The sequence below is a fragment of the Colias croceus genome, chromosome Z (assembly GCF_905220415.1).
Source record: "Colias croceus chromosome Z, ilColCroc2.1".
Taxonomy (NCBI): Eukaryota; Metazoa; Arthropoda; class Insecta; order Lepidoptera; family Pieridae; genus Colias; species Colias croceus.
In genome coordinates this window covers 8,443,329-8,457,003 of record NC_059568.1, presented here as the reverse complement: position 1 = coordinate 8,457,003, position 13,675 = coordinate 8,443,329, and the positions used below count along the sequence as shown (strand labels likewise).

The window sequence follows — 13,675 nt, the reverse complement described above, 5'->3', positions numbered from 1 at the left end:
CTGGACCAAAATTGTAGAGAATTTAATTTGCAACAAATAATGTTAAGAAAATTTTTTTTCATATAAACAGTTTTTAGATATATCGTATAAGCCATATGTTCCGCTATTTTCAAGATGGCGGCCGTGGGACAAGGGTGGCGACCCCACAAACTTGGTGATAGCTACACACTAACCCCCTCTACACATCAAAAAAATAAAATTGCGTCCTCTAAGAAATGCAACCCCAAATGTAACTTTTTAATGGACTATTTGTAGTGTCTTGTGCACTAATTTAGTCCATGAAGATATTACTTGTATGTCATGCTTGTATGACATTTTAACCTAAGCAATACAATCCTTCATAGGGTGTATTCAGAAAGAAAGCTTGAAACTTATAAGCGCTTATCGGCGCTTGTCAGCGCTGGTAACCCGCGCAGGAAAATATATGAACACGCGCTGATAAGCGCTGATCGGTGCCGACAAGATCCGATAAGCTTCAACAAGTGCTGGTCAGCGCTGGGCGCTGCCAAATAAAATTTGTTTTGGTCTGCTTCAACCTGCTTTCTTTATGTAGAACGAACCAGCGTTTACAAGCGCCGATAAGCGCTTATAAGTTCCAAGCTTTCTTTCTGAATACGCCCATAGGCGTGAAGTTGTCAAAAAGCAAATAATATAATGGACAGAGAGGGACAGAGTATAATTTACCAAAAATATCGGATGATTTTTGGTTGTTTTACTTAAAATACTTAAAATTCAACACAACCAATGTCGTACTGCGGTAAGAGGTCCGGAAGTATTACTGCAAGGCCTTTTTTGAAAAATATCTTCATGCAGGCATGTACAGTAACTCCAAAATTAATAATGCGCATGCCTAATTATCGTATTTCCAGAAACACCCGAATCACCCCGAATCATTGAATCGTAAGTGCCCTAAACAATGCACTTGCATCTTGCACCTTGTTAGGAAGAAATAGGAGTCAATTCAGAGTCATACACAATTGCAAAAAATTCGGGCGATAGGTGACGGTAGCCTGTTAGTCAAAAAATCCAAAAATCCGTCAGTCGTCTTTATTTATTGGTGGTGACCGCACGTATTATCTCTGTATGGAATTATATAGAGCTGCTGTTACATACCCTTCTTGGTTTTGTTTCAATGTTGAATTTTCCGGTAAAATGAAAATTAATAAGAGCATAATGAAAGTTCTGATCATTCTACGATATCAGAAATAGAGATAATACCTGATTCTATAAATCTTTTGGACTGAGATTTTAATGATTAGATTTCTACAATTTAAATGTAAACCAGTGTTTGAAAAACATGTTTTTAATACAAACTTTATCTTATTTTAATCTGAACTGAACTGAAACTGAAACTTTACGTTTTTCTCGCGGTTTTTTAATGGGCTAAACACATAATTTCTAATAAAAGATGATTTAGTTTTCTTAATGTCCTATGTCCTAAAGTGGGGCAGAGGGCGTCCAAAGTGCGCTGCCATGCCATCGCGTTCGGTCTTGGGCTACGCTCTTCACCTCGAGCCACGCCAACCCAACCGTCCTAGCTTCCGTTGCCACCGATCGTGGCTATGGTTGTTGTTTGGTTATCTACTCATGTGGTACAAGCGCGTCACACAGTCTAATACGAAAAGTTAGTCTAATACGTTTTCGAATCTTAAGTTCTCCTCAAAAATAATTATTCTTAAATTTGAAGCCTCAAGTGTATCATATGCTGAGCAATTCCCTTTTTAGAACCACACTGATAAGTCATAAATCTACCATTTTATTTTATTTTTACCAATTTTATATCAGTTACTTAAATATTATTTTCATAAAATTGTGGTGTAAAATAACATTTCTTTCTTTCTTACTTTCTATTTGGAGGTTTTAGAATAAGTTGTAAAGAAACTTGTAATAATTGTTATACAATAGGCAATTTCTTTATTTTCTTTGCGTCTGTGTGGCTAGAGAATGAATGAATTGTTTCTCATTATTTTATTTAGTTATTATTTTATGATTAACTAGCATTCTCAAAAATAATTCTACTTATGGAGTTTTGATAGTACACATTCATTGAAAATATTATCGAAAGAAATACAGAATTTGAAGGCGATGAATTCGTGTAAGCCTTTGTTCAAAAAATACTCCCGAGAAATCCATTTTATAAATTTACTAGTGGAAAACCCGGCTTCGCTCGGGTGAAATTTGACTCATAATACACGTCTAGTTGCAAAATGTAGGTAGAAATTTCTGTAGTCATCGGTTCTCAAGGAATATTAAAGGAATAAGCAAGGCATAGATTCGTATAAGGTATAGCTTCGTTCGTTATGTTTAATAAATATAATAAATAAAAACTGCAAAAGTTTTTACACAAATTATTTTTATTTCAAAATAAACTAACACAAATTAACAAAACATATAATTTTTAAGGTTTACTCTGTGTAAACCTCTTTCTTTTAAGCACTCAGTCCTTAGACTCAGTCTTTTTCTCTACTTTGACAGGTAGATAAGTACTTACTAATTTTAAAAATAAAAAATGAAATTGTGGTTCTTTAACCAAACTGGCTAAATCAAGAATAATAGTAGGATTAGGCCTTATCTACCTTTTCCTAGGGATAAATCAGCTTTAACACAGAATGCCTTGTCTCATTGCATGGCTCTTACAAACCAAGTCACTATTCAGCAGAGGAAGTATACATCTAATGTTTTATTTATTTTATATAAGAAAGTTCTATCTTTTATATAAAATTAATAAAACATTTACTGAACATTTTATGTTCAGTTTGACTGTTTCAATGGCATAATCCTACAAAAAGATACAATCCATAGAATATTATTATAAAGGTATGTAAATTGTAATTTACAATGAGTACTTATCCGAGAATTTGGCAAAGGTACTTATAAAAAAATATTCTCTATTATCACAGGTTGATTATGACAAAATTTCTCTATATATAACATTTTTCGATAAATATTTATCACCTTTCAAGCCTTGTTCTGTGGTATTGATAATTTGAATTTTTACATCATCGAATCTTCGAACTCGAGAGAAGGCAACATAGAGCTGTCCATGGGTGAACACAGGATTAGGTAAAAATATACCGATTTTGTCGAAAGTTTGTCCCTGGCATTTGTTAATTGTCATAGCGAATGCTATGCGAATGGGAAACTGAAGCCGACAAAATTTAAAAGGCAGTTGACTGTTAGATGGCTGGAGACGAATTCGAGGAATAAAAACTCTGGTTCCCACATGGCTACCACAAATAATTTCGGCATCAATGACACGTGAAGCTAACGCTCTAACAATAAGACGGGTTCCATTGCACAACCCAACAGTCGGGTTTAAATTTCTCAAAAGCATTACTATACAACCAACTTTTAATTTTAGAATGTGTGGTGGTAGTCCTGCAGGCGTTATAGTATTTAGAAATTCTACGGGATAGTTTAAAACATCATTATGGTCGTCCTCAACCACAGCGTCAGAACTTTCATAAATTTTAAGCAGGCCGGGGATTTTTTCGACAACTTGGTCGTTCAATTGAAAACAATCATCGTTTTTGGGAGTAAGGATAGCTTTCATTGAATAACTTTTATAATCATTTGTGTTCAGGGAAACACCAAAAATATGGTCTACAATTGAATTATCTACAATGCATCGTTGAGGCAGTTCAATGTGGTCGTCATCATCTTCATTAGCTGATCCATCGCCTACCTTTAATACCCATAGAGCAAACTCTAAATCATCATGCGCTCTCATATTATGAGCCAATTGGAGTTGAGTAAAGTTTGGCCACATTGAAAATTGCTTAATTGAAGCTTTTATACTTAATATCATTTCGTGACCCATTAACTACAACTGGTAAAATCTGACGAAAATCTCCTGCGAATAACAAAGTTTTGCCTCCAAAAGGTAATTTATTTTTCATTATATCTTGAAGGAGTCGATCAACTACAACAATATCATGACATTTAGTCATGGGTGCTTCATCCCAAATGATTAAATGAGTTTCCTTCAATAAATTAGCTGCTGGTGACCCTAACGACATATGAGACGTAGAATCTACATCTGAATTAATTGGAATTTTGAATCGCGAGTGAGCTGTTCTACCACCATCTAACAGAGTTGCTGCAATACCGGAAAACGCTATGGGTAGGCAAATTTTATTTTCAGATCTTAAAATATGTAAAATAGTTGTAAATACGAATGTCTTTCCAGTTCCTCCAGGGCCGTCAAGGTAAAACAGCTTTCTCTCTGTGGGATTATTCACAGCGTTTAGTATTGTATCGACCACACATTTTTGTTCGGTGTTCAATTTTTGGTATTTTTCATAGCCATTTGCTTTTTCAAGTTCACAGTCATAAACAGGATCAGATAAGAAAACATTATTTTCACCAATATCTGGTTCCGGAAGTCCGAAATCTGTTAGTCTCTTACCATGGAGTTTCAATGTTTCATCAATTTCTTGTAAAGCCAACTGTTTGGATAATATTTCAGGGCGTGATCTTGTAAAGTCTTCGATAAAATGTGATGTAAACTTTTCCCAAAGAGCATTTGGATCAGTTACTTCACAAAATACGCAAATTAACGCAAACAGCTGTCGTAATTGCCGAGGAAGTTTAAAATCAATTGCTTCATTCAAACATCTTTCCCATTCTTGATCGTCAAAAAGGAGCCCTCTTGCTTGAGCAGCTTCTCGAAATGAGTTGTAAATAATATTTTCATAAGTTCTAACATCTCTGAAGCAAGTTGGCCCTTTGACGTGAAGAAGTAATAGCCGGAGATAATATCGTTCCCGATCAGAAAAGGAATAATTATACATTCTTGCAATTACTTTATCAGCCGCTGACTGAGATATTCGTGGTTGCCACTGTCCATGGATAAATCTGAAATGTGTCGGAATTTCAGTGTAAAGATATTGTCGAGCACTTTCTTCTGTTCTGTTTAGTTCAAAAAATGCTAATAATGTTGATTTTTCAGCTGATCTAGCTGCTGCTTCATGAACATTCTGATCTGTAAATACGACAGTTTGTTGGTTTTCCAAATGAACACCTAACTGTATAATTGTGTGACTCATTTTGTGCATTGAAAATTCAAATATTCGCCAAACTGCTTCAGGAGCCGAAACATACCTGGTATCAATATAAGCCTTAATTTCATCATGGTGTTCATTACTTGATGTCGATTGATCACTGGACTCTTGTGGCGCTACTGTTATTTGTATCTTTGCTCGGTCATGACCTTTATAAATATATTTATTAATATATTTCACACTTTTGACACTTGAACAAATTTCCACATTTATGTGAGCATTAAATTTTTTTTTTAATTTTTTTACTTCGAGCAGTTCGACTCTCTTCTCTGTGTTGAAGATTTTCATGCCATCCGAGTTCTCCATTAGGAAAAAGTAAAGGAAAGGCTAAAGGATCAATATTGGGACTGGTTGATTTGAGTGTAGTTAAATGTTGAGAATATTCTTTTACAGAGAAGTCTATATTTAATGGAGGTTCACCGTTTTCTCCTACAAAGATGACCGCTACCTCATTATTTGATGGTGTGTTATACCGACGCAAATCAAGAGATTTATGTTTACAAAAATGCATTGATACCGAATATTTGGGTCGATTTTCTGAGGCTGCTTTTAACTCCTCTTCAGCTAAAATTACAGCCACTCTTTTGTATGTTTTGACAAAAGGATTGGATTCATTGAGCATTGTTTGTAAAGACCTCATTATATTGCTTCTACATATGTTATTTCTAGAATCAGATAATCGTTCATTTAATGCTGCTTTATCTTCAATTATGTACAATTGGTTGTATTGTGGTTTATGACCTTGCAACGGAAACAAAGATCCAGTTTTTATATAAACTTGCCCTTGTACCCTATAAGTGAAAAATCCTGGAGGGAGTGTGTTCAAGTTTGAATTTATGGATGCCATTGCAAATACTGAATTATATTGTCGTATATTAGCTTTAAAATGATTAGCATCCGACGTATTGCCTTTGTATAAATCTAATAATATATCTGGAATTGGCTTTAATGTTCTATCTGGGTCTATGTATACCTTCCCATTATGACAACAATTTTTAAAATGATTTTTAATTTTTTCACCTAAAAAATGAAGTGCTTGACATTGAACACATTCATAAATCATAGAACCAACTGAATGTACTGATACTTGAATGGTGTTATTTGAAAGTGCTAAATATACATAGTTAGTCCTGGGGGGCTGATGTTCTGTACTAAACCTGCTTGAATATTTACGCTTTTTCGGGGGTCTGCCCGCCATTTGATATATTTTCTTTCTCCTCTTCTTTTAAAGAAATCAAATCACTGCAGACTGACAGCATTGATTTTTGTTTTTTCTCGTTGTCCGAAGAAACATCATCAGTCACCAGCGACTTTTCGACTACCGTCAACTCTTCGTTATCGACCTTAAAGGAGAAAATATATAAGATAAATATTCAAATAATAATAACTATTGTGAATGTATGTAGGTATATCCTCGCATCTCTATCTGGTAATAAGTATTATTTTTCATTTTACTGTACTCAGTGACTTACACCATTAACTTACCCAAAAGTCATCATAAAATAAATCTTGGGAATTGTCAGGTTGTATTGTAGAGGCAGCTAGGGATTTAACAGATGCAACAGGAGCAGTTACAGGTTGTATTGTAGAGGCAGCTAGTGATTTAACAGATGCCACAGGAGCAGTTAGATTTTTTGGAAAAAGGTCAAACCTTTGTTTGAAAAGTGTCCGAGCTTTAGTTATTCTTAACTGCCTAATTGTTTCTAGGCCACAGCACTCGCAATAATTGAAATTATCTGCAAAAATATATTATACAATTAATAATGTCTATTGTATAATAAGAGCCAGCCAAGAAGCTTATATCTAATACACTGGAGATTGCACTATGACCATTAACTTGAAACAAGAAACTATGACCTACAATGACGTCAGTCATGTTTTTTGTCTCTTTCTGTCGAGTGACCACGCTGGTTTGTAAATTCAGGATTTTTCAAATAGAAAAAACTAAAAATCATGGTCTATAAATAATAACGACATATATTTTTAACAGTATTTATATTATAATATTACTGGTCATACTTTATAGGTACATACAATTTTAATTGGTATAGAATGATAGTTTTAAATAACTTTTGGCTACAAAGCTTGGATATGAACCGATATATAGCATTAACATCCTTTGTAAATAGAGGAACGTTGTGTTTTGCATCAGATGCTGTTTACCAAATTGTAAGCTACTCAGATCTTCTTTTTAAACGCGTTGCTTCGACGGGTCAATTTCAAGCCAAAATCATCAAAGAAAAACTGTTTATAGCAGCCTTGCACAAATTTCAGCTAACTTTACAAAGTTTATTTTTCAAAAGGTATGTTTTTCTGGGTCGTAATCCTCATTAACCTTGATGGGCACATATATTTCTTTTTATTTTACTTTTTGTAAAGCTGAAATACGTAAAACAAAAAAATATGAGGTAATTTAAAAAAGTACATATAAATTTCAATTTAAAAACGAACAATCTTATAACTACATGTGAGTGCAATACCGATGTCGTGTGTTGTTTCATTACTAGTAACAATCTTTAAAATAGTGTTCTAAATTTTCATCATAATATTGTTATTACAATATTATATTCTCTTCGCTATCCAAAAAAACTTGTCATCATGGTTACCTTACTTGTTAAATTTGTTTATTGAAAACTTGTTGAAAAATGATAAAGTATTAGAGAAATAACAAATTTAACATGACTGCTTACTAAAATGATGCTAAATTAGACAATTTTTGCCTTTGAAATTATTCTAAACAGGTAAATGCATGAGTATTGAGGAATATTGTAAATAACGTAAATATACACTTGCCTGTGAAATTTTATGCCAGAATTTGGTGTCCAAACACTTCTGCAATTTTGCACAATACAATGCATTCTTTATATTCGGAAAATATTCATTAAATAAGCAACAATATTAACTTAAATATTCGAAGCGACGCAATTTTTTTGACACTTATGCCATATTGTCAAAGTGAGAGTTGCTACAATTTTATAATGGTAACTACCCATAATCAGGGAGTATCGCTTTTTAATAATTGGTTCAGATACTTATTTTATTTAGCATAAATAATAATTGTCTCATCCAACAATGCTTCTGAATGACGTTGTTGGCAATTTATCAACATACTCATGTACAAAAACTAACCTTTTGCACAGAATATTACAGCATACATAGTAGCCTTGGGAAAACTTCGTATTAACAGTGGCAATACCAAGTTAGGTGTGAAAGTGATAAAAAACATGAACTGGGCAATATTTTCTTGTTACACGTCAAATGTTCATACCGAAATCTCCAGTGTATTAGATATAAGCTTCTTGGAGCCAGCCAAGTTCAAGTAAAACTTGCGCATGAAGGGGTTCATTTCATTATCGAGAAAAACGGTGAAAAAATCGTTTGTTTCTGTATGTGTTCATGACACCTCAACACAGGCTATGCATGTGGTCATTTATTATTATTTGTCGAATTATAGAGAAAAAATATTGAGCCGCTTACCGAGTATAATGTTGTCGCACTCCACACATCGACTGCACATTTGATTTTGTTTGCCATCTCTTGCAAATATTCTGCCATTACAAAAATTGCATGTCACTGGAAGTAAATAAGTACTAATTTTATTTTTAAATGCAGAAGGCTTACAATCCACATTTTAAGAAGAAAACAAAACAAAATTCACTTAAAAACACAACCTGCCCACATACCTACTAAAATACTACTCACCATCTTTGCGAAGAGCCCTTCGCTCCATCCACTTTCCACAATTGTGACAATGTTTACCAAACGCACGGAGATTCGGCTGATAACAAAATGATATAGGTATCATCAAACAAAAGACTAAACGAAGACAGAGACACGACCAACGAAACATTTTATGAAATATTTACGATTTTCGGCATGATGTGTGTAAAACAAACAAATTTATTCACTTATATAATACCACAAGAGCTTCAAAATTATCGGGTATTTTCCGATAGGTTCGTTGCAAACAAATGAAGGAGTCAAGTTTTTAGTTTTCAAGTCCAAAAACCATGAAAATGACACCCATGACGAAAAGATGTAAAATTTTCGTCGGCGCCATCTTGGATTTCAGTTTTGACCTCATATTGGTTAATAGCTACCCCAAAAACCATGAAAATGACACCCATGACGAAAAGATGTAAAATTTTTGTCGGCGCCATCTTGGATTATAGTTTTGACCTCATATTCGTTAATAGCTACCCCAAAAACCATGAAAATGACACCCATGACGAAAAGATGTAAAATTTTCGTCGGCGCCATCTTGGATTTCAGTTTTGACCTCATATTGGTTAATAGCTACCCCAAAAACCATGAAAATGACACCCATGACGAAAAGTTGTAAAATTTTTGTCGGCGCCATCTTGGATTATAGTTTTGACCTCATATTCGTTAATAGCTACCCCAAAAACCATGAAAATGACACCCATGACGAAAAGATGTAAAATTTTCGTCGGCGCCATCTTGGATTTCAGTTTTGACCTCATATTCGGTAATAGCTACCCCAAAAACTATGAAAATGACACCCATCACGAAAAAAAGCCAAATTTTCATCGACGCCATCTTGAATTGTTTTACCCCACCAATCTATTCAACAACCCATAAAAAAGAGGATCTCAGGCAAGGTAATTTTAAAAACATAATTTTAAATTACAAATAATTGGAATATGAAACTTATACAGTTTACTCATAAAAAGTATCAAATATTTCAAATCACGAAAAAGACAGTGCACGCACAATAATCTTTTTTATTTCGTTTTTATTTTTGGCACGAGGAGCGATACACCCGTCCTTCCAAGAGCGCTTCTGAGCGCGGTCTGACGAACCGCGAGAACAAAATGTATGAAGAAATCGACAAGTATTTTTAATTTAGCTCATTATTGAAATAAAATTTTGATTTAGATTCATAAAAATTACACCATATATAAAGGACTATATATCCCTCAATAAGATATAGTTAAGAAGATAGATTAGGCTCTTAATTTTCCTAAAATGGTACCGGTTTAGACCCCATTTTTTTGCATTTTATGCGTTTATTGTGATGGAAAAAACGTATTTCAGCGACAATTTTGTATGACGTCGTACAATTTTTATAAGATGAACGTAGAGCTGAATATATTATCTTTAAATTAAGATATTACTATGTTCTCACGTGTAATTGCTTTAAGTTAAAATGGTACCGAAAAACAGCGTGTTTTTGTAAAAATACGTTATAGCGTCCTTAAGGTTATGGTCTTAGATTACAAAATAAAGTACAGATGGAGCATGACAACCGCCCGTCGCCCTTGTCAAAGAAAATACGAAATCAAAAGCAAATACGTCGCTGAACCAGTGCTATAGCGCATATAGTGTCATGAAATACGTCAAAAAGGGTTTGCAATTTTAGTAAAAAAAATGCTGTCTTGTGATAATAAATCGCTGTAAAATTTGGCTGATTTATTTCTATAAACGAATAATAATTTTACAGATATGAAGGAATACAAAACTTCAACGTATGTTGCCAGTATTTTGAAAATGAATTTGCCATTTTTATTGGTAAAACGGTAAAATGGTTAAAAGATCTTCAGGGTAATGCTGTTGGATTTTTCGATCGTGAATGTGATTATTTGTATAGTGCACTAAAGGTTCATGATCATTATGAGATTATTTTAAAAAGCATAATACATTATTTTGTTACTTTTATAAAGCTTAAAAACGTCATAGTCATTTTCGCTAGCGATTTAATTTATGTGAACTCCATGATGAAAATAAAATGTCCCGTATTCTCGACTAAAAACTACCGCTATTCGCAGTTATATATTTTGAAAAATAATAAATAATATAATTATTATAGTTAATATTGAAACTTTTTTTATGTAATTTATTTAATAAAAAATTGAATACAATTATTTTGTCAATTACTTTAGTAGACAGGTACTTTATGTAATAAAAGAATTTAAATAAAAATTAAAACTTGACTTATCATTTATGTATATAGCCTACGTCACTACCGCCACTATAGTCGAGCCAATTTAATAGGCAACATTTGACGTCTATCAATTTTATCTTCGAAGAGAGGTAATCTGCTTAAAAACATCGATTAAAGTGAATTAATCGATACGGATTTGAAACATTTGTCAATCGAATTTATTAATTTATAATGATTTTTATTCACAAGCAATCAATTCATTTGATTCTAGATGTCGGATTTCGATTTTTAGAGTAACATCTCTAGTATTTAAAAAGAAAAAAGGTTTATTGACACAAAATTGTAGCGACGTCAGTTCTTCAATTTATAAATTGTTTATTATGTTTAGAATGGTTTATCAGTAAAATGAAATCTTAAAATTAATTGTGTCGGTCATTATTATTATAAATATATAATCGTAATTGAAAAAAGTTAAGCAAATGTGCAGATCTAACAAAACAAAATATCATGTTATTCTATGTCGTCGTTACTAGGTTACGTTGTTGAATTTTGTTGAACTGTCAAATGTTGCCTATTAAAATGGCTCTACTATAACATAATAATTCAGATCATTGCAATGAAACCTCACCACTCAAAATCGGTCCAACGGTTTATACTGCAGGGCGTGTCAAAGAAATATTATACATACATACATAAACTCGAAAAACATAACCCTCTTTTTTCCGTAGTCGGGGAAAAATTTGGGAAATTTTTCAATATCTGGCAACATTACACGCACACAGAAGCACCGTGTACGTACAGTGCAGCGGTGAAATGACAGCACACATAGCTTTATTGAAAATGACGATAAATTATTCGGTTTAGTTCGGCAACGCTCCATCTGTCTTTTATTTTGTAATCTAAGGTTATGGTTAGTATTCTTCTTTCTATGGTTTTTATCGCAATCGGCCAATCTTAGGTTTAAAGCAAAAACACATAACAAAAAGTATATCATAAAAAAGTGTCAAAAACAATATTTTCGAGAAACGTCAACGACTGACGAAAAGTATTTTTTGTTATGATTCACTAAACGTTGGCGAGGCGTATCTAAGCAACGGAACGTTTATTAACTACCCAAGATGGCGACTGTGGTTTGCTTGGTTTGTCAGTGCAATTGAAATTTAACGAAATTCTCCATAATCCGAATTTTGCGGATATATGTTGTCGACTCAAAATTAATATTTTTTTATGTTTTGTTATTCATATAAGGTTTCGATCGAGTCTACCGTACCCTTTGACGAAATTATTAATATAGAAATTAGGTACAGGAAATATAAAATGATAGCACCAAAATAATTGATTTAATTTATTCAAGATAATTCAGAACAAATACAGAACCTGAAGATCGGTAGATAGTTACAAAAACTGAGTAAAAAATAAAAATTATGTATTCTTTGGTATTGATAATGCTTAAGAAGTATTGTTGCAAATGATGAAATTTGGATGCGTCGATCAGTCGTTGGGGCAGACGCCGATGTGGGTGTTGCGCTTAGCGGCGGAGAGCGGGATGTGCACGGGCTTCTCGTTGATGACGATGTTGCGTACGCAGCCGGTGAAGCCGCGGCGCGAGCGAACGCCGCGCACCTTGGACACGAGCCGCTCGTGCCCGCCCACGTACAGCGCGGACCGCGTGTCCGTGGAGCCCGACTGGCCCAGACCTGCGTCCGACAAGTGCCCGTCCACGCCCACTGACACCACGTGCCGAGATTTTACCGCTGCGGGTTTTTAATTGTTCATCAGTTAATGGTTAACAATTTATTTTAAGGAGAAGGAATCATGGAAAGGTATCCACTTTTTTCCTGCATGTGTTTACAAAGTGTTTAAATTCGAAGCAGTCGAATAATTTTGTTAAGGGGAAAATCACAATTGAGAATGACTAAATGTAATGAATGAATTCGAAACACTTATATTACGTAAGTACCTACTTACACAGAAAAAATTTAATCAGTTTTAAATTACAAAGTCATCCAAAAAAAATTAGCTCCCCATTTTGGTCGTACAGAGCTCAATCAAAATTCATTTATTTTGTTACTAACTGGTCATGATTGGTCAGTATATTATAATAATTGGTCAGCGATATTACCAGAGTTATTAGCATAATAATTATTACATTCAAGGTCAATCATATTATAACATTTAAGCGGCCCAAGCAATTTAAAAACTAAATTCTCATAGCTAAGAAGAATTGAAAAAATGGTCAATAGTTTTTAACATTTGGTCATGTGCCTACACAAAAAAGAAATATAAAAAGTTACATAAAAATTTCAAAGTAACTTTTCACCAAAAATATATTTAGCAGCCCAATATTGAAATTCAGAGCTCCTCTGCGGCTAAAAAACGCTATCTATTTAAACGCTAGTCTATTTATATCTATGTAACTACATATATGTATGAAAAAAAATCTACTAACCATTGATTCTATGCCAGTTGCCATCGCATAGAGAGAACTTGTCGCCCAACTTGTAGCTAGCGTGGAACGGTCCCTTGCCGTTCTCAACATTAGCCACGACTTCGTTCTCCAACAGTTCAATGATCATGAAGTCCCTCCTGCCGTGCACGCTGAGCAGCAGCCCGGTGGAGTTGCGGGGCTTCACCTCCATTGATATAGAGATTTCGTAGCCGACTTTGAAGTTCTCCATCAACTGGAAAAATACAGGTGTTTTGTAAA

The 13,675-nt window shown here is 33.9% G+C and overlaps 2 protein-coding genes across 2 annotated transcripts in view; both read right to left on the bottom strand.

The window, feature by feature from the left end:
- Window positions 1-5,314: 5,314 nt before the first annotated feature.
- Window positions 5,315-9,045, bottom strand: LOC123705487. Its single transcript, XM_045654270.1, has 5 exons — window positions 8,930-9,045; window positions 8,766-8,841; window positions 8,541-8,636; window positions 6,549-6,799; window positions 5,315-6,406 (listed from the first exon to the last, which is right to left on the bottom strand). The coding sequence occupies exons 1-5, from the start codon at window positions 8,939-8,941 to the stop codon at window positions 6,233-6,235; spliced, it is 609 nt and encodes a 202-aa protein (XP_045510226.1). The 5' UTR covers window positions 8,942-9,045; the 3' UTR covers window positions 5,315-6,232.
- A 3,255-nt stretch (window positions 9,046-12,300) lies between these two features.
- The window catches only part of LOC123704961 (laminin subunit alpha), a 35,161-nt gene continuing 33,786 nt past the window's right edge, over window positions 12,301-13,675 (bottom strand). The window contains exons 61-62 of the mRNA XM_045653473.1: window positions 13,418-13,649; window positions 12,301-12,722 (exon numbers count right to left, since the gene is read on the bottom strand). Coding sequence (XP_045509429.1) covers window positions 12,460-12,722; window positions 13,418-13,649 — 495 coding nt within the window. The 3' untranslated portion in view covers window positions 12,301-12,459. The remainder of the gene's footprint in view (window positions 12,723-13,417; window positions 13,650-13,675) is intronic.

Excerpts from the sequence above, each read along its gene's own strand:
- LOC123705487 (XM_045654270.1), bottom strand. Across the intron at positions 6,800-8,540 it reads GTGCGACAACATTATACTCG|ATAATTTCAATTATTGCGAG; the intron begins GTAAGCGGCTCA and ends ATATTTTTGCAG. Across the intron at positions 6,407-6,548 it reads TATTTTATGATGACTTTTGG|GTCGATAACGAAGAGTTGAC; the intron begins GTAAGTTAATGG and ends TTCTCCTTTAAG.